This window comes from Gopherus evgoodei, chromosome 10 (genome assembly GCF_007399415.2).
Source record: "Gopherus evgoodei ecotype Sinaloan lineage chromosome 10, rGopEvg1_v1.p, whole genome shotgun sequence".
Taxonomy (NCBI): Eukaryota; Metazoa; Chordata; order Testudines; family Testudinidae; genus Gopherus; species Gopherus evgoodei.
The window spans coordinates 7559298-7581178 of NC_044331.1; the positions used below are offsets into that span (position 1 = coordinate 7559298).

The window sequence follows — 21881 nt, forward strand, 5'->3', positions numbered from 1 at the left end:
TGATTTGGATCAGTTACATTCTTTGTATGTCAGTTACACCAGAAAAAAACCTACATCCAAATTTTCCAGATCTTGAAGACTGTGCATTAACTTGATTATTTGAGCCACTGCTTCCCACCTTCTGGAACTGTGCCACTTCTCCACACTTCCTTCAATTGGTCACAGAGCAGAATCATTCCTTCAGTTCTCTTCCAAATTTCATGGAAATTCCTGTACATGCAGGGCATAAGACTTGCATAAATCATTTTTCACCTTACAGGATAAACATGATATATTAGTTATCAACAAAATTACAACAGAAGCCTGTTTTCTTCTCTTACACTCAGTTAAATATTATATTCATTTTACCTTTCTCCTTTTAAATGGGAAGCCAATGTTATTTGGCTGAAATCTAGAATTTGGTTACACACTTCAGACAGGACCAAGTCAAGGTGGACTCATCTCAAGAAAACAGGAACTAATTTTCTGGGGAAATGTTCTGCTTTTATAAAAAAAACCAACCTCGTCTGTTGGTTTGTGTTTTGTAAAGTTCACATCTGGTTATATTTGCTGGTACTGTGCTATAGGAAAAACGGAGACTATGCTGTATGTGATCCCAGAGTGACTGAGGAGGCCATGTTTTGCAAAGCCTTGTAAGCCATGTCCCGGTTTTTGCAGAATTTAAGCCACATGGGGGCTTGGATCCAATTCCATTTTATCCAAAAGAGTGAGATAATCAAGGTGTGCATGTGGAAAGTGGGGGTGCAGAGAAAAATTTCTGATATAAAGCCACTGTCATGGTACAGTGACAAAGCCACTTGTAATAGATGTTCACAGAAAGTGGGGAGAGAATGAGATGCAACTTTAATGGTTTATTTCTGAGGGGCTGTAGTCATGTCTTTCACTAAATTAACAGCCTGCATCTAGAATGAAACTATGAGGCTACGGTGTGGTCAATCTAGAAATGAAAAGATGCCACTGTTACCAGAGATTTGGTCATTGTGTTCGTGTCATCAGCTCTTCTAGTGCCTTATCTCTGTGATTCTCATAAAGCAGAAGAACCTCTTTGATTTCAGCTTGCTGGAAACCCATATCCTTAAATTGCACTAAAAGATGCAGGAATTCAGCTGCCTGGGGGGGAAAAAGGAACAGAAAAGGAAGTTATTTTATCATTGTCGATTCAAGGGGAATTTATTGTAAGGTTTCAGAAGAAGCAGCAGTATGTGAAAAGATGCAACCGAGCTATATGATCTAGCAGGATTAATTACATTTAAAGAACAATGCTGAACTCAATGGTACAGAATGGGGATGGTAAAGCCCTGATTCTGAATACTGCTCCATACAGGTGAATTCCTATGCTTAGGCAGGGCCCCAGGGAAGTCAACGAGGCTCCATATATGTGCAGGGGCTGCCCCTGCAGAACTGGGAACAGAACAGTTTGAAAACCCTGGGCCAAAGTCACCACAGATAAAAGTGGACACCAGTCCACTGACTTAGTGGAGTGACACCCACCGGTACCAGTGGTAAATCTGGTCCCACCTCTCTAAAAGGCAGAAAATGTCCTTTTTCTGGACACACTCCATGGACAGAACAGACAGAGGGGCTAGTTTTTAACGGCAGGTAACACCTATTGTTTCTTTATTTCAATACTGTTTTATCATAAACAGTCACACACTTCACCAATTCTCAAAGGGTGTCAATCTGGTTCTAAAGTGGCCCCTAGCCAATAGTACGGTGAAATACTACTAATTTGGGGGGAAATATTACCATTATCAGATAATATAAAAGAATTTCAGTCTACATTACGAAATACGGTAGTTACATGAAAAAGATGTATCAAATCAGAAAAAAATACTGAGCACCAGCTGGGATTTATTTTTAGTGCTTCTCCCCCCTCCCCCATACCCTTCATTCTTGCACCAGATCTTCACTGGCCTCAGTATTTTCCACAGCCTCTTATCTGCAACTAGGTCAGCAGAAGGGAAAGGTGCAATCCGGTGTGTTGTGAAAGTTGGAATTATGCCAAACAGTCCAGACCCAAAGTTCAGTAGTTCTTATCCTCTTCCGTGCCAGCTTTTCACATGGGTAGGGGCACCTCTCAACACCCTTGGCCAAAAGTGACTTCATAAATGCCAACACACACTGTCACAGTGCCACCTGGGGAAAGGAAGGCACACAGGGGAGAGCCTGCATACGGGCCTTGGCAACTCATTGTGGAACTAGTAAGCAGATGGGCCACTGGGGAGGCTGGTGCCCATGCAGTATAGAATTCATCAGTGCACGGGCTATGAGACCAGAGTGCTTCCACTGCAAGGGGCGGGGGCAGTAATGGAGCCATTCACCAATATTCTGCACTCCCTGTGTGAGGCGGAGCTGGATTCCTCAACAGCTAGGTGTAGCCCACAAGGAAAGGGGTTCTGGAGGTCGTGCTGGGGGTTTGATTCAGTCCTACCTCTAATACAAGGCCTAAGCAACATTACTCTTTGCTCTGAAGGCACCTAACTGCTTCTGACCTTCTTTTCCGCGTACTGGAACATTTCCATTGCCTCTTCCACCTGCCCCTCTTCGTAGCCCTGTTTCAGCAACCTGTCGCAGGCACTAAGGTAACTGAGAAACTACAACAGAGAGATAGCAAGAAAGAAACTGGGTTAATCTAATCTCCGGGAGAGAGGGTGAGCAGCAATCAAAATCTATTGCCTGTATATGAAACCTTTGATTGAAGGAGTGTGCCTGCCCATCACTCCAAAGCCCTGCAATATGGAGGCTCCGTCTTGGAGGTTGTTCTTATGACTGAGGTGTCACCAGAACTCCTCGAGGAGATGAAGGTCTTATTACCCAGAACCAGATGTACAGGGAGGGACAAATTGTTCCATCGTCATGGACCTTTCCTGGTTGAGAGGCTGGACTCGAGTGGAGCTTTCCTGGTTGAGAGGCTGGACTCGAGTGGAGCTTTCCTGGTTGAGAGGCTGGGCCCCTTGCTTCACAAATTTCTGGCCCCACTGACTTTAGTAGGGCCAAGATTTCAGCCCTGCTATTGAATGAGGCTTATTTATGCAAACATTCCCTCAGTGTGGGCCAGATCTTCAGCTGGTGCAAATCAGGGTAGCTTGAGTAAGCTACACTGATTTATATCACCTAAGGATTTGGCCCTTTACTTTTTTTTTAAAAGTGCAAAATTTGATGTTTTTCTTAATCAAGCTAAATTCTTAGATGCCCAATGGTGCTAATGCTGGACTGTTCACATTGAATTTGGGATTGGAGAAGAGACTAGGATTGTAACAAGAAACGCATGGAATATAAGTAATTTGTGCATTGTACAATTATCCCACAAGCTGGCAAAAGCTGTATGTTATAGCCACACTTCAGGGAACTAGACCGTTTGTCTTTCAGTCTCCATTAAGGTCAGCTGTGGTTTTGCACCAGTTTTTAGATACGGAGTAGAAGGAGTATCACAAATTTAAAAAAAAGAGACGGGAAAGAGTCAACGTAAACTTGTGCCATTCAGTTTGTTGCCTAATGTTTTGTTCCTATGAGTTTTCAGTGACTCAGGCAGCAGGACTTTCATCACTTCCCTGGAGAAGATAATCATCTACAATCTTCCCATTCTCTGGGTGTGGGAAATATGAACAAAGAGAGGGACACCCCCTCCCCAGGGGAATCCAGAAATCTGAACTCTGCTTGATGTGGGGAAAAAGATTTTAAAGTTTGTTTTTTTAAAGACTGTATCATTAAAGTGCTAGATAGTGCTGAACTCTAACCTGCCATCAGCACAGTGTCACTCTTGATGTTCAAAACTTCATCCCTCTAGGGCCTTGCTCCAGAATACAGAGCAGAATATGCCCTGCACCCCAAGAGAGGCCTGTTTGCTGTCATTACTGAGAGTAAACAGTTATTTTTGGCTTTCCTCGTTGTTCTTGGAGTGCTGACAGCACAATTCCCAGTGGTATCTTATAAATACCACATAAGCCATTCACTGCCCAAAAACTTATGTGACAAACAATAAATTAAATATATAGTGATAAAAAAGCCAAGGCCAAATTCACCACCTTGGTGTAAGCGGGTGCAGCTGCACAGACTTTACTGAAGTTGTGTCTGTTAATGCCAGAGGAGAATTTGATTTATAATCTCCAAAGCAAAAGAAAATGAGTGGCCCTCTGCCAGACTAACAGCATCAAAGCCAGTAGAAATATTCAATAAAAAATCATAAAACTTGCTAAATGTCCACCAAAAAAAAGGCTTTCTAAATCTAAGAAAAATTTTTGGCCGAATACTCATTTCCCCTGCAGTGTGGTAATGAGGATTAAAAAGCACAACCTACATTGACTAAGTATTATCAAATCAAACATTACAGCCTCTATTTGCTTGCCATTGACATAAATAACTTGCTGTTTTTATTTGTCTCATGTCCTTCCTTCCTAAAAAGCCAATGCTGTTGACAATATTTCTTTGGCCATTAACAGGGACATTGCCTACAATGTTCACTGCAGAAGCAAACAATTCAGAGAATCTGACATTTTGTGTAAGCAGAGGATGGAACTTGTGCAAAACTGGCATAAACAGGATGATTTCAGCATTATAAAACACCATCAGTAAGATTAAACAAAAACAGGTTTTTAAATATTGTGACTTATTGACCTCATGGTACAGTATAAACTAATCTTTTGCCTGTGGAGGTGGAGAAAGAATGTAGCTAGCTTGCCCTGGAGGAATGGATTTAGGATCAACAAGTTTTGCCTTTGGTTTTCAAGAATATTAATACACCCACAAAACATTAGATAGGCATGTTCTGCAAAACTAAAATTAAATACATACACAGTTTAATGCTTGCTTCTATCATAAGCTGTTCTCTCTGGGTTTTTTCCTGTGTTTTATAATGAGATTGAGGATGGTTATAAACACCAGGTAGCCTCAGTAGCATCTTATATCACAGAAAACTTCTTAAAGGGGCTTTATTCTGGCATTATAATCTTTGGAACATGAAGTTCTTCAGTACACTTGTAGCTCGGTAATTTATCTGTCCCATTCCCCCCTCAGCTTCGTTATGTTACCTGTCACGCTATGCAGAAAAATATTTGTTTTTTCATATCAAAGAAAAGCAATGCAATGACTCAAACTAAATCCACTCCACTTAACAAGCCCATGGCTTACACATTCCCTTGAATGTATTCCCAAGATTTCCATTACAAGTTTGTTTGACCTTCACTAAAAAGGCCCATCTCTCCTAGGCCACCAATTTCTGATGATTCCATAGGTGGCTGCTTAAAAGAACATTGCATTGTACACTGGTTTTAAACTCCCAGTGTCTTGCCAGCCAATTCAGAGAGCAGCCCATAAGTTCCATCCTCACAGCCAGAGATGAAGCACAGGAATGGTGTAGACTGCAAGATTAGGTCGAACCAAAATGGAGAAAAGTGATGGCTTCAGGATGAAGGACTGGGGAAAACCACTCTTCTTCCCTGGGAGCAAGCTTTGGACCAAGGGCGGGGAAATCCACTATTAAAAACATCCCTAAAATATTCTGTGTTACCAGAACAATAGGACAGTCAATAAAGTGGAATGACAGCAAATTTAAAACTGACAGAACTTTCTTACACAATGCATAATCAGTCTGCGGAACTCACTACTCTACAACGTAAAGTATAGTTGAGGCCAAGAGTTAGAGAATTTTAAAAAAGAATGGGCATTTATGCAGATAATGAGAACAGTTACATTAGAAACATAAAACAAAGCGCAGCCATACTGCGTAAGACCAAAGTACATCTGGCTCAGTATCCTGTCTTCCATCAGTGGCTAATGCCAGGTGCCCAAGAGGGAATGAACAAGGACTATCAAAAAGTTTTGAAGAACTATTACTTCCATGTCAGCCATAAGCCACCCACTAACTGATAGGGGTTAGGAAGAGACTTCCATTGTGGGCAGATTATTCCACAATTGCCCATCTACTTTGGAATTCTTCCATATCCCTCAGAACCATCTGGTACTGGTGACTGGTGGAGACAGGATACTGGATTATATGGACCGTAGACCCATTATGACAATCCCTATCCCTGTATGAGCCTTTTAACCATGTTCTTTTGTCAGAATTGGGGTAATGTTGCCTCTTTAAGGCTGATACCTTGAAAGTTCTTGCTTTGGGAATATGGGTAGTTTCCGGCAGATTGACTCAACGCCATAAAGAATGCAGTGATTTTTGGCTACTGTATGATGTTACTATCAATCACCCTGCCTGTAGCTGTCAGCACCACACTGCAACCCAGTGTGACACTAAGAAGTAATGAATAGTCTCGATTTTTCTTTTCAAACATTTTTCCTGCAAGGTCTTTAGCCTAATTTGGTCAGACTTACACTGGTAATTTGAGACTGGAAGTCTTCAGGGCTAACCATTGTATTTCCCTGTGTCTCTACACAACCAGAGAAGACAGAGATCACGCTGCTGAAAGAAAGAGACCAGCGCAGGGAGCAGAAGGATACAACCGTATATTTAGCTAAAGGCTGCACTGGTAACTTTCTGAGAACCTGAGTGCCACAGTCAATTTGCGTAAAATTGAGCAGATTGAGCCAACCTCATCTGTAATATGGAGCACTGCCTGCTGGGATGTATAGCTTCTGTGGGCTGTGCCCTCCATATTAAAGATGATGGCAGCCACGGTCAGGAGCACATTGCATGACTCCATCAACTACATAGGGCATGTAGGCTGCACTTTGCCCACTTCTCTGTGCCTGGCTTGTTTAAGACTTATGAGTAGAATAAATAATATTCACCAATCTGGATTACAGAACACTGCATTTAACAGCAGAACTGGTCTGGGAAGGATGATCTAATGCAGTGGTCCCTAACCTTTTTTATCTGGCGGGCACCGGGCGACAAGCCACCGAGGACCGTTGCCAGCGGAAAAGCATCTGCCGAGAAGCAGCAACGTCAAGAGGCATTGCTGCTAAAATGCCATCAAAAATCAGCGGCATTTCGGCGGCAACGCCTCTTGATGACGCTGCTTTTGGCGGCGATGCCTCTTGGCATTGCTACTTTTTGGTGGCATTTCGGCTAATGCTTGTCCACTGGCCAGTATGCGGATGCAGATAGATGCCCTGGCAGGTGCCATGGCACCTCTGGGCACCGTGTTGGGGACCACTGATCTAGTGGATAGGGTGCTAGCCGGTCACTTGGGAAGACCTAGGTCCAATTGCCTGCTCTGCCACAAAATTCCTGTGCGACATTCAGCAAGTCACATAGTCTTTCCTTAGGTCTCAGTTCCCCAGCTGTAAAATGGGATAACAGTACTTTCCTACCTCATAGGGACGTTGTCAGGATAAATACATTAAAGATTGGCATATGCTCAGATACTAGTTAGTGTACAGAAGCATCCAGTAAGATAACTATAAGTGATGCATATGCACTGGTGACAAATTAGAATCTTTTATGACCCAGTATAATGCAAAGGCATTATTTGTACATATTCAGTGACTAATCACAATTCTGAAACAAATTCTTTAATTCTGGTGAAAAAGCAAGAAATCTCAGAGGGAATTACACACTCCAGCTCTGACTCAATGAGCCACAGCGATCAGGGGCGGCACCATGTATTTTGCCACCCCAAGCACAGCAGTCGAGCGGCTTTTGGTGGTGCGCCTGTGGGAGGTCTGCCGGTCCTGCGCCTTCTGTGTACCTGTCTCTGAATTGCAGCCAAAACCGTGGGACTGGCGGACCTCCCACAGGCATGCCGCTGAAGGCAGCATGACTGCCGCCCTCATGGCGACTGGCAGGGCACTTCCCCGCAGCTTGCCGCCTCAGGTACGTGCTTGGTGTGCTGGTGCCTGGAGCCTCCCCTGATGGCGATAAATCATATGATCCAACGACCGAGAAAAAAAAATCTGTTAGCAAAAATGTTTCCATACCACGAACACAAGAAATCTGCCCTTCAAAATAGCATTGCGGTTTATGTCACTGATGTAGGTTTTCGGTTCTATACAATAAATAGAACATTATAAAACAGTAAAACAGCAACTATTATTGCCTGTGAGAAGGTGGCTGAAGATAATGCAAGCCAATTTTATTACTTAAAAATTGAAGATCCAAGGCAAAAATCCTGAATTAGTTCAGTTCTTATTATGACGCATGATAAACTACTGCAGTTTCCCAAAAGCAGAACTGGGCGTCTCTTTTAAGGCTTGGCTAGTTACCAGATGATATTGCACTAAAGCTTCTTACATGATTGTCCTTTATCAAGTATTTTCCATGCCATTTAAGTAAAGCAATACTGGCTCCACTAACCTGACCTAAACTTTGTCTTCCAGTCTTCTGGAGGGCGAGGATTGCTCTGCGTATCGGATAACCCAAGGCTATAACTGGCTCAATAAGGTCACGTTCCTCTTGGCTTAATGCCGAGAGGAGGTCAGCTGTTGAATCTGGATGAGTTCTGTGGGAACTTGGATGTTGCAGAGCCGCAGAAGGGGGTGGAAGGCAGGAATAGGGGCTGAGGGACTGAAAAATAAACACAGAACTTTATGTTCGCTAATTAAGACACATTCATTTACAAGATACTAGCATTTAGTACTATGGGGAACTATTAAAAGAATCCTTTTTCTCCTCTTCTGGAGCAACAAGGTAATTGTGGATGCTCAAAAGCAGCATTTGTTATTTAACATAATTTCATTAGACTGGGCAACCAGAGGAAAATTCCAATAAATGGAACAATACCCTTCTGGTCTTGTGTGTGAGCATATAAATAAATGATTACAGTATATGTTAGCTGTCATGCATGGGAGTTTGTATGTTACATATTCTGTTCAAATGTATTCTAAAGTTTACTTCAAATGACCTTACTGAGGTCAGAATTTATGTTTCCAGGGAAACGCTGAACAGACCAAGATGACAATGTCCACAGACCGGAAATTTGGGAAAACTTTAAGCTGTGCACTCTAAAAATAAAACAAACAAAAGAACCCAATCTAGTTATTATGCGGGGACAGCTACAACAATTTATCCACAAGCTCTCCCTTCAAATGAGACTAGACTTAATTAAATTTAGGCATTGGTTCAGATACAGATCAAAGGATGCTGATATAATAAACTGATCACATTCAGCTTCTAATTCTCAGGGAATCCTGTTCCTAACTCCAATAAGCTCTTTACTTACTGTTGGCTGACGAGGCAGGAAACGATTATAATATCAATGAGGATGACAGTCAGGTGGTCAAGTCTTAAAAAAAGTGACCCTCTAAACACTTGATCTCCTATTTAAGAATGTGTTGTGTGTATAAAGATATAAAACCATAAGCAAGAGAGAGAGAGACAAAGCCGTCTGAGATCCTAGAAAATGTCTCACGCTGAGAAGTGCTCATCCTGGTTAGGGGCTTATGGAATACAGTATGATGTAGATAGCTGAAAGATTGGGATGATGGGTAAATCATTAAATTTAACAATGATTAGTTTACAGAGTATGCATAGGCATATAACCACTCCATAATTCCGTCTCTAAATCTCACCACAAGTACATGTAACTTGACATTGCCTTTCATTTATTTGGTCACTGTACCCTGCAGCTTTTAAGTAACAAAAGTCTGACATCTCTCAAGTATGTTATAATCAAATTTGCAAAATTTAAGATGACAGGAACTAAAACATTCATTCTGTCATTTTCTTGGTACTTACTCTGTGGTGACATGATCAGACATTATAATGCAACTATGGAACTAGATCAGAATTATTTCATAATTATTCCATTTAGACTTTTTAAGGTGAATTTTGTGCAGTAAAAAGTGCCAGAATTGGCAGCTGTGAAGCTGAAGTCTTCTACCAACACAAACAAGGACAAAAGAGATAGTATAGTGCAGACTTCCACCCTGAGCTGCACCTTAGGGGTGAGAAAGCAGTTCATCTTCAGTTCCTTCAATCCATTGGCATCCCTTCTGAAACTGCCAAAAAAGCCAGCTGGAGAGGCAGCTGTGTGTGGGATACAACTAGAGATGGTTGGGAAATGTATTTCATTTCCTGCAAAAAATGTCAAAGAAACAAAAATTGTTTATATTTTCAGGTTTTCATTGAAAACCAAAACTTTTTCAGTTGTTGAAAACTGGTTTTTCTTTGGCAGATGTCAATAATCAAAATGGTTGTAGTTCTTGGATGAAAATGGAAACTGTCTCACAAAAACGTCCTCTAAAAGGCATTTTTTTCATTGAAAAAAATTTTCAGCAAAAAATTTTAGACCAGCTCTAGTGAAAATCTGTTCCCCAACCACTTATCAGACTTTCCTCAATTATTTTTTTCAGCCTCAACATATAAAGAAGGCCAAATGTTTATGACTTCCTCAGCTTCTAAGTTTGGAAAATCCTGCTCTAGGGCTTACATTGTCTTTTTTCTCTCTCACCCTTTACCCCACTTTGCATGGGGCTGTGTGACTACTACAGGTAGCATTGACAAAGGTACACAGCATCAAAAAGCCATATCTTACCGCAACGGTGGGTTTATGGTTTCTTATTGGAGGTATTGATCTAGCAGCAGCAGGTGTCCTGGGACTGCAGCAAGGGGTAGGTGGAGGTGTTGGGGTTAAAGTTCCCATGAAGGATACATCCGAGGCAGGTCCATATCTAAGATTTCTGCTACTTCGAGAGCGCTGGTAAAGAGAAAAGGGTCTTGGAGCCAGTTTCCTTTCAACAGACGATCTATTTAAAGGATGCACTAGAGCAGTTAACTTCTTTTTGGCTTCTTCCAACTCATTCTTCATATTATTAAATAAAATCATGGATCTTCTCTGCTTGATCAGATTTGTGGTAACTGGCTCGTAGCAGCAGTTTTCAGAAGGTGGATCTAGCAATACTGGAGAAGTCCTTGGCCTAAACTGGTGAACTTGGGAATACTGAGGCATGATGCTTTCAACAAATTTGTTGTCCAAAATGTTTTCTTCTTCTTTGTTGCTTTCTTCACCAGTAGTAGAGGAATACTCATCGTCCTCAGAATACTCATTCTTTTCAGAGTACCAGTCCTCACTTTCCATCTCAGATGATGCACCTCTGAGCAGAGGAGGGCCATATTTCAGATCAGCAGCACTTAGACTTACACATCTCCGAACAGAGGCTGTGTGTGTCACACTATCCTTTGCTTTCCCACTAGTTGTTTCCTCGTTTTGTGTATTGATGACATCGTTTTCTTTAGGATCAATCAAAAGCAGCCAGCAAGGTGGAGCTGTTGGCACAACGTCAGTAGTAACTTCATACCAGGGAGTTTCTTGCCCAGAAGCAGCCTCAATCCAGTAAAGCACCTTTTTTTCTAATGAGAAATCATGCTGTAAAATAGCAGTAAGCAGAATGATTCAGTATTTTTTTTTTTAAAAAACCTTCATGTGATGTCAATTAAAAGCCTTTTACGGGTTCAAACTTTCACTCTTACTTACCGAAGTAACGCTTACAATAGAACTAGTTGCAAGAGTAAGGGGTGCAGGACTGGTCAGGATGGGCCACATCCTCTGCTGATGTAAATCAGCAGAGCTCCAGCTCAGGCAAGGGAGTTACACCAATTTACAGTCTAGCCCAGTATCTGTAATCCTGAACATAGAACTGTTTCTGCCTCTCAGAAATAATTACATCCAACTCAAATAAATTCACACTGGAACTTCAAGGGCTTTTTTAAATCTTTGAATAATGCTTAGAAACCAACTAGCTTCCAGAGTTGAGCTTACAATCAAAGTCTTATGCCTTGTTTTCAGTATTTATCACCTACGATCCTGGGGAAGGGAAACACAGAACTGTGGACTGAGGGTGTTGGCATGGAAGTAGAAGAGGTACTATTTTAATATACTTCATTTTAAAATGCAAATATATTTGAGATGCAAGTCTAAAGACCTGATTGAGCAAATAAGTCTTATATCATGCCCTGGAGCTTGCCGGACTAGAACTCTTTTGGGCTGTCAGACAAAAATACCCCGCAGTCAGGCCACGAGTTCTGTTTTTACTACTTACATACAATCAGGCTTAGTACTTGCTAGTGTTATGACTGAATATGGACCTAAACCAAATCCCCAGAGCTAAAACACATCAAACTTTGAGGAAAGATTTTAAATCCAATCTTGCAGCTTTATCAAGTTCATGTGAAGAATAATATTGTTTTTTCCAAAGCCAAATATGAAGTTCAGAATTTGAGAGAAAGGGGCAACTGGAATGTATGTGCAAACACTAATGTGCAAATCAGGAGACTGCACACCTCTCAGTCTGCAATTACCTGTTTCACACATGTTGCATAAGGCACAGATGTGGCAATCTCCTTCAAAAAACTATTCTTAGTATATTTGAGATATTTAAAATAGGGAGCAAAGCAAAGCTGAGCAACATGAACTAGCATAAAAGCGGGATGCGGTTTGTAAAACTTTGCAGCTCCTCCAAGCAAGAGTATAACAGTGTCAATCTCTATTAGAAAGAGTTCTGCAGGCTTGCCAAGAATAAAGTGCAATGACTCCACCTATTGGTGACAACTTATGGAACATCTTTGAAACCAAAGCAGTTCTTTTTACAGAAGACTCCAACTAAAATCCTATCCATCCTATGGTTGAAACTGTGCTAGCAACAACTGTAACCTAGGAAATCTGCACTAGTAGGTTCTGGAAAAACAACAACTGCAATGATAGTGATAAAAAAGTACTACAGCCAGCCAGTGGGGGAAATCCGCAGCAGTTTCCTATGACTGACAAACCTGTTTAGCAACCAATGTGTCCATTTAAACACAACCTTCAACTCTCATGTTAACAGGGCCTAGTCTGTCAGAATACACCACACTGCAGCATATGTCCTAGCCAGCATGGGTAGTTTTGGCTGACCAAAATTCCCCTTCCAGTCCTGTGGCACAGGCCAAAGCAGGATCTGGGCTTTGCCCTACCAGTCTTTGGTCTTGCATAAGACTGCAAAAAGAGGTGTCAGTTTGGTCCAGGAAATAAATATTTCAAGGATATTTTTTTCCTTTTTAGTGGGAAAAAAACCTAAGCTACTCTTATTATCATCGATATTAATATTGGGATCAAAATTAACAAAGGCTCTTAGAACAGGGACTAACCTACCATTGTGCACATTAGGATCTCAGTGCAGTCAGGAATATCAAAGTCGGCTAAACTGATTAAGTTGGTGCCTTCAGCAGAGTCATCTTCAAAGCTCTTGGACATTTTAAAAGGTACGTCATCCAGACAGCTCATATTGTCTCTTGATATTTTGCAATCTAACAGAAAATAAGTAAATAAGAAGTCTCAGTAAATTTAATGTGAAACAGTAGGGCAATAGCATTTCACATGCCCGATCCTTAAAAAGACATGAAAGGTGAGGCAAAGTAGATATAGGTTAACGAACGCAAGTAAAAATAATGTAGCTTTTGAACGCAGTTTAGAGAGAAGTGAAAAGCACTATATGCTGCTGATTCTGGTAAAGTAGAAGAGCAGTGTATTTGGCATTAGATACTAGAAATATTTACATCAAGGGCTAAACTTTATTATTAGATGAAGGAATTTGTGATGAACACAGAATAGGGGCTCTGTGGTTCGCCCAGATCTCCAGAGTTCACATTTTGGATGATAGAAACAGTTGCAGAACCCAAATGTGATTCATGTTGAACATGTGACCACAATTACTTCACTTCACTCACAGAGGCCAGACTGTTGATCTTATGCCCTGTAATTCTGCTGCACATGTGGCCATGCCTGTCCTATGACCCACATGTGGTCTGTGCTCAACGCTACATTAGTGACATACTGTTCTTGTGCAGAATCAGGTCTGTTCACTCAGGCACCACCTTACGCTCGCTGAGGAACTGATAACTAGGCTTTTGCCATAGATGATTAAAGGAGACAGGTTTTTTTTCCACGTGCCAGTTTGCATTCTACTAAACAGACTTTGTAGGTTCCATGCAGTGTACATCTATACATGTCCACAATGTGCCCAGAGCCAGCTACTCTACCTTCTTGGTACTACATTTCTAACCTCAAGAGAAGTTCTTATGAAGAACTAGCATGCAGTTATTCTTTCATCCTTTTTCCAGAGAAGAGCCTGTAACCGCAACTCATTTGATCATTTGCATATGTGAACTTTCAGTTCGTTAGTTTAAATGGCTGTCCAAATCTTTGACAGCCAACAGTGCTCTCTTCTATCCCCTGATCAAGTGCCCTGTTTTGGTACCCATGGTAAGTGATAACTTGAACAGGTGGCATATAGTCCCAGTGTGGCATGGAGTCACCAAAGTCACCTCGACTCTAGCTTCATTTGCAGCATGATAAAGATTCATTCATTCTCCACTTCCATCTCCCCCCCGCCCATGGCTTGCCCACTTGGGGTTTAAAGAGCAGGCGGAAGGTGACTGCTGAGATGGCACTGGAGCATCTTAAGAGATGCACACAAATCCAGATGAGATTACTGGAAAAAGGAGAGAATTGCTGACATTACTGTTGTGCACTCACATATCCCTTTCTCCAGCTATGCCTCATTGGAGAAACAACTCCCACCACCACACACACACTTCAGACTCAAATGTATTTCTACGAGTTATTTAAACAAAAAATGCAGAATAATGAGGGTCAGCCCATACAGTTTATTTCTACGTGATTTAATCTCTCTCTCTGCCATACCAGTCATTTTCCTGAGTCCTTCATTTGGGAGGTTTTGCCCACATTGTTTTGCAGACCCTGCTACTGTGAGGGCTGAGATACAACCACACTTACTGTTAGAGGGATGTTGCTATTATATTATCTAGATAAACTTTAAAAGGAAATCAAATAATCTTTAGTGCGAGCAACTGTGTGTGTGGTCGGAATGGCAGGGAGAGAAGGGCAGAATCTGATGAACAGGGACTAGTGGCATGGGAAGTATTCCTACAATCGTGCCAATAGATTTAGGCTATGAATGACTCCGTTTGATGAAAAATAAAGATTCTGTTGCATAGGCAGATGAAGAATCCCAGTTCCCTAATTTCTTATCTATGATAGGCTGATAGATATTTTCCTTTTGCATAATGTTAACTGGCATGTCTCGACAGCAAGTTTTCAAACAAGACTTGGAATCTAAAGTCTGAACTTGTTAAAAAAAAAAATCTCTACACAGTGGTTCCTTATAATCTTTCTGAAGAAATAAAAAGTAGCTGGAATCAGGTCAATTTTCACAAAACTGTTCTGCTCATAATTTTTTCAAACAAGAGGGAGGGTATGTTCATTAGTGAGGATAAATATGTCTAAAAAGAAGCAGACTTTATACAAAAAGGACAGAGCACCACCATATATAAAACTAAGAACAATGTGGATGTAGCAAGGAAGAGGCACCTAATCAACTCCCAGCCCGACTTCCATTCATTAGGAAATAAGTTTAAATACTGCAGTTGCTAGACTAAAGTATCAGCATTCCTATACACAATTCCTAGATGCAATTGACCTAATTAACACTCAGTTTATATTAACATTACAGAAGGGTTGTTATTTGGATTGTCACTACAAGGATTATATGCATCCGGGGCTGTAATAGCCAGATGGACAATAACCAGCTTTGCAATGCTGCACATGTATTTTCACTAATACATTTCACGTGCGACAAGTTGGAATCCTACACAGGCATAGACCATCTGCTTCCATACGTAAGGGAGGTTCAGCATAAGCTCCAGCTTGCGTAAGTGTCACAGAAAAGCATAGCCAAACTGTATCTGAAAATCAATGATTGTGAAGCATTGGTCTCAGTTACCTGGATTGTATACACTGAAGAGTCCATATGTACGTAGTTACTATTACATTGCAGACATTGTGTGCTGCAGGAAGAGAAGGGTGTTCCTTTAGAGTTAAATCAGTGGTTCTCAAACTAAGGCCGCCGCCTATGTAGGGAAAGCCCCTGGTGTGCCGGGCTGGTTTGTTTACCTGCCGGGTCCGCAGGTTCAGCCAATCGCGGCTCCCACTGGCTGCGATTCGCCGCTCCAGGCCAATGGGGGGTTGTGGAAAGCAGCGGTCAGCAAATCCCTTGTCCCTAGTATAGACGCAGTCATACCCGTACAAACGTGCTTTATACCAGATTAGCCATTCCCATATAAAGAGAATAAAATATACTGGTAGAAGTGTATCCACAGCAGGAGTTGTACCAGTATAACTAGTTTGATTAAAAAAAATTCACCCCCCCAATCAAAATAATATACTGGTACAAAAATTGTTTGTTCATCAGACCTAAGAAGAGGTGACTACTAGAGACACACTAGATAATGGTCCATCAGCACTACAAATATTTTCAGAGGTCAATAGCTTGGATTATAATGCCAAATGGACCATTATGATATGTTGTAAAAATATATAACTGAGGCTTCCACTTTTAAGATCACAGGGAAGCCTGCCTGCCTGCCTAAGAAATAAAAGCAGGTACCAGCAAATACTAGTTTACACCAAAACACACTTGTAACAAGGATTCTGAACTCACTCATCCAGTGACATCTTCACATCACTCCTAATCATTGGATCCAGGCTGACAGATTAACACACATCAAGTCAATTAAAAAAAAAAAAGACACTTAGTGTAGGACTAGACAGAATGTCTTGCTGCCATACAAAACTGAAATTGTATTGCGACCAGACATGGAATTGGACCCAAAGGAGGCATGGAAATTTATATCAACCTTCTTTTGAGCCACAATATTTTTCTAAACCCTACAAGATTAACAGGCGTGTTGTGAGCAAGACACAAGAAGTCATTCTTCTGCTCTACTCTGCGCTTGTTAGGCCTCAACTGTAGTAATGTCCAGTTCTGGGCACCACATTTCAAGGAAGACGTGGAGAAATTGGAGAGGGTCCAGAGAAGAGCAACAAGAATGATTCAAGGTCTAGAGAACATGACCTATGAAGGAAGGCTGAAAGGGTTGGGTTTGTTTAGTATGGAAAAGAGAAGACCGAGAGGTGACATGGTTATCAGGTTATCCAAAAGGGTGTCATAAAGAGGAGGAAGAAAACTTGTTCACCTTAGCCTCTAAGGATAGAGCAAGAAGCAATGGGCTTAAACTGCAGCAAGGGAGGTTTAGGCTGGACATTAGGAAAAAGTTCCTATCAGGGTGATTAAGCACTGGAATAAACTGTCTAGGGAGGTTGTGGAATCTCCATCTCTGGAGATATTTAAGAGTAGGTTAGATAAATGTCTATCAGGGATGGTCTAGACAGTATTTGGTCCTGCCATGAGGGCAGGGGACTGGACTCGATGACCTCTCGAGGTCCTTTCCAGTCCTAGAATCTATGAATCTGTAAGATAGCACGAAAATGCCTGTCTGGACTCAGCTCAGTTCATAGGTTTATTCAGATTAGTGTTTATCTGAAGACAGATTATTTTAGAATCAAATCACAAACTTGCATACAATAGTTACTAAGCTACACAATATTTTAAGAGTTCCTCTTCAGCTGGTCGCTTAAACATCAAAACGTGTTCTTCATTTCAAAATCAAAATATTTTACAAGGAAAAGTAATAGTAGACAATGCTGCATATTTACTATATGAACTATATTTAAACTACATAACTGGAGTATACTTTGCTTTACATACATCAACTGCATTTTAAATTTTATATGTTCCTCAACAAGAGAGAAATATAAAGTTATGCGTACCTTAAAAGAAATCATGCAGCTTTTCCCATGAGGTAGAGAAACTTGCAATGTTTTACATACATTGGCTGTTTATCCACTGCTCAGTTCTTTAAATGCTTGCACATAAAAGAGTCAGGTGTCTGAGTCACGTTTCTACAGTTTTAGATTATAGCTGCCTAATCAGTTAGCCTGCATCACCATATCCTCTGACACAATAAGGAGCCTAACCACTTATGCTGATCATCCTCTGGTCGCTCGTTAAGTTTTATAAATTGGAGGCGCTGCTGCCACTGTTTTTATAGAACTGAAGTTTTGTTTTAGAGCAAAGGTTCTCAAAGTGTGGTCTGCAGGCCACCAGTGGTCCGCAAACTCCATTCAGATCGTCTGTGGATAGTTCCCTCTAAAGGTACATGCCTGGGCAGCCGCACACAAGAGAATGAAGGGCGACCCACCTAATTAGTGGAGGTGCACAGGCATGGCTCCACTAATTAGGTGAGTGAACCCTGGAGAAGACACATATGTAAGGTGAGGTGGTGGCCTTGGGGGGGGAGAGATAGGGAGTAGGTGGAAGGGGGCAGTGGGGTGAGAAGAGGGAGTGGGGGGAATTTGGGATGTGCAGGGCTGCAGCCGCCAGAAAAAGAGGCGACTTTCCCCAGCTCCAGAGCTGCGGCTGCTGGGGCCCTCCTTCCCAGCCTTAGCTCTGTGGTAGGGGAGAGACACCCCTCCTTCCCAGCCTCAGCTCAGGAGCTGCTGCGATGGAGGAGAGAGGGCACACCCATCGCACTAGAAAGGTAAGATTACCGATATTAAAATATGAGGTATCTGCTTTTATTTGTAGAACAAAAAAACCATTTTTTTATATAGTGCTTTTATCCAAAGCGCTTTACAATAGTTAGCTAACAGTACAAACAACATTTGGAAAGATCATTAAGTGGGCTGCAGAGACCCTCAGCAATTTTCAAGTGGTCCATGAAAAAAAAAAAGTTTGAGAACCACCGTTTTAGAGCAAATAAAACTCTAGAGTAAAGAAGATTTCCTGTACAACCCGAAGCTAAAAAGAGCAGATCTTTCTTTTCTCTTTTGTAAACCAGAAATCCTGGCATTCCTTTTAATTACTTTATGATGACCTATATCATATGGTGTTTACAGGTAATATACATGGAAGCAACAATTGCTGCATTTTCTCTGGCAAAAAGAGTCACACAGTCATTTTAACCCTTTCAAGTAATTCCCAGTGTGCCCATACTGACAGACCTCAGCTCCGGGCACAAGTTTCAGCTGAAAATTATGAACATTTACTTGTAAAGCCACAACACAAATGGTGTTGAATATGCCACTATATTTTAGTCAAGCATATGCTGATTTACTGATGCAGTTTTAGGGAGAAATGAATTTCATCACACGGTGTCGGAGCAGATACTCAGTTGATGTGTAAGTGAGTTGGAAAGATTAAATCCACTCCCTTGTGTTGGGGCTAAGATGCAGAGTTGAAGCCTATGGGCTGGAATAGCAACTGCAACTCCAAATCACTTCCATCGATCTGCTCGGCAGAACTAGAACCAGCATAAACATCGATCCCATTGCATGTCCCCATCACTGTCCTATATATTGGCCTGTACACAAAACAGCTGCAGACTCTTCTGCGGTGCTTAGGGAAAAGAGCTGGGGAGGTTTCCCTGTACAGCTACTTTGCCAGCAGCCCTCCCCATACTATGAAAATTAAGTGATGCAAAGGCTTCTGCTGGAAAATTTCACCCTCAGAGAACAGGTATTTGACAATTTCCTTTATTTATTTTTTTTTTAAAGTATAAAATGCACTTACAAAATGAGAGTTGTATTTTTGACCAAATTATATTTTACAAATGGTATCTACTTACAAAGGAAGAAAGTAGCTAGCTAGCAAGAACAATTACAATGAATTAGGCTTCAGTTTGTATTACTTTTTTTTCTAGTAGGCTTATTTATCAAGCTATATAGTCACATGGCTAGTCTACCTTTTTGAGCATAACAATTTGGGAGATATTCCCATTTTAGCACTCTTCAGATCAAAATGCCAAAAACTGCTACTTCCACCAAGCATTTAAAAAATCTAAACTCCAGTTTGCATTTTAAGGGTTTTGTTCAACTTGTAATTGCTAATGTCTACTAACAAAGTATGGAAAGAGACTGATAGTTATGCTTGATATATTACTAAATATGAGAAAAAGGTCTTGCTTACTAGTGATTTTTTAAAGTTCTGATGTCTTCATAACCTTGATTCCTGTTCATAAAATCAGCAAAAACATTTTAATACAGAAAACAGCAGAAACATCAAACTGAGAAAATGAGATTTACACTTTTAGTCTTTTTCCATTCAAGACCGAGTCAATATTTTAATACTGTAATTAAAAGATAGTTACAAAACATTAGTATAAATATACCAAAGAATTAAAGTGTCACAAACCCATAAAAGCAAGGATATTCAGAATAAATGCTGATGGCCACTCTTAGCTCATTCCTCGTGCCTAGGTATTACAAACTCCTCTAAGCGTTACAGTTTTCCGTACAATGGAGGAAATTCTCCACTCACTGTAGATTTAATGGGAGACGTGAATGCTTTAAATGAAAATAATCTCCAATGTGTTGCAATCACCTAGGAATTACACAATGATTTAAAGCTGGTGTGGCATAATTTATGAATTCTCTTTAAGGTGTTTATTAATAAAGAACTGCAATTGTGTTTGTGGTTCATTTTCTTAAATTAAAATTCCCACTGACTCCACTGTATGTAGTCTTGACCAGACAGTTTGAATTTATATAAATGTATTACTTTTACTGTATTTAAAAAAAAATAAAAAAATCACAGCATTGCTGATGTACAATTAGGATTGCCAGTATACTTCTATTAGTACCACACCCAAATACAATATAATGTAACAGATATTACATGAATATAGGCTCCAATGTCTAGTCTATAGGAAGATCTAGCACATACAAAATTTCAGGTTTTATAAACAAAGTGTCTCTTGGACACAGTGCAATACATGACTATACCGAGGGGAAAAACCTTTTCATTCTTATAACAAAACTGAAGGCAACACTTTAAGCCCTTCATTGAGGAAAAATAACTGTGATTTTGAACAGGAGACAATGAAAGAGCTAGATTTTTCAAGCTGCATGCATTTATTATTGCATGTATAATGCCCAAAAGCTGGCTACTAATCTGCCTGAAAGAGAGGCCATCTGTGGAGCTCACACTTTTTATTTAGAAAAATATTAAATGTGTGAGCTATGCTTGATGCATAATGGCTAAACAGCATATCAATATAAGTAATATTTAGCATTTTAAACTCACTATACAACATTAATCCTTGTGAGGTAGGAAATTATTCCTATTTAGCAGTTTGCTTAAATAGACAAAAAGAGTTTATTGACTGCCAAGGCCAAAAAACAAGCCAGTGGTAGAGTCAAGATTAGAACTTAGGTTGACCACTGTGACTCTTAGAAATGTCTATACTTATATAATTATGTGGTGTTGGCTGTTTTGTTTGCTTGTTTTGTGTTTTAAAAAGAGATCTTGAATTCAGGGTCAAATGTTAGATCGAGATTCACTGACTGATACTACTTTTGGGATAGGAATTTGTTTCAACATTAGTTTTCTATGGAAAGTCACCTCTTTTGGCAACAGTCATTCATTATCTCTACAACCAGAAGAGGGAAGAAAGAGATGACTGCTGAACTCAAAGCTTACATGCTAGAGATGTCCAATGTGAGCATTTTGATTGCACACACATGCTCTGCAAAGGTATCAGCCCACTTACAATGCACTCAAATTGTAAACAAATTTCCTCAAATCCAAAGACTTGTTAAATAAAGGTGCCACAGGATTCTTTGCTGCTATAACAGAACTGTAACTCTACAGCACCACAACATTACTAACAAACATGGCTTACACTATCTTTTACACTTGGATATTTATCTATTGATCCAGGAGGTTGAAAAGATTTTTCCCTTATCGCTTTTCTACAGGAAATTCCAACTCCAGTATCTTGCTACATGCTTTACAATTTAAAAAAATGAAGTGGTGATGTAGATTTCAAGGGAAAAATACACATAATATACACATGCACATATTTACAGTATATTTATTTTTTCCCTGGGAACCTACCACTTCAGACTGACTTATTAAATTATCTAACAGCAGTGGCCCAGGTGTCACTGGTAGGGAGAGTCGGAAGAACCCATCCTGGAGGGATGCAGCTTCCTTCAGGATGATCAGCGGGTACCAGGTACTGATCCCATTCATGCCTTTAATAGAAAAAAGATTTATGTAGGCATTTGTTCTGTTCCAACTTCAGTGATAAGCTA

General features: G+C 40.6%; 3 protein-coding genes across 3 annotated transcripts in view; all 3 read right to left on the reverse strand.

Annotated features, from left to right (window-relative positions):
* The window catches only part of LOC115659044 (ras-like protein family member 12), a 61917-nt gene extending 61717 nt beyond the window's left edge, over positions 1-200 (reverse strand). Inside the window, exon 1 of the mRNA XM_030578759.1 lies at positions 55-200. The gene's annotated coding sequence lies outside the window, so the exon portion shown is untranslated. The remainder of the gene's footprint in view (positions 1-54) is intronic.
* UBAP1L (ubiquitin associated protein 1 like) lies at positions 1-21758 on the reverse strand. Its single transcript, XM_030578756.1, has 7 exons — positions 21682-21758; positions 13020-13174; positions 10428-11258; positions 8249-8458; positions 2493-2594; positions 965-1110; positions 1-210 (listed from the first exon to the last, which is right to left on the reverse strand). Exons 2-6 carry the CDS (start codon positions 13149-13151, stop codon positions 976-978), a joined length of 1410 nt encoding a protein of 469 aa, XP_030434616.1. The 5' UTR covers positions 13152-13174; positions 21682-21758; the 3' UTR covers positions 1-210; positions 965-975.
* The window catches only part of PDCD7 (programmed cell death 7), a 10095-nt gene continuing 7519 nt past the window's right edge, over positions 19306-21881 (reverse strand). The window contains exon 5 of the mRNA XM_030578204.1: positions 19306-21821. Within this exon, the coding sequence (XP_030434064.1) occupies positions 21704-21821 (118 nt within the window). The 3' untranslated portion in view covers positions 19306-21703. The remainder of the gene's footprint in view (positions 21822-21881) is intronic.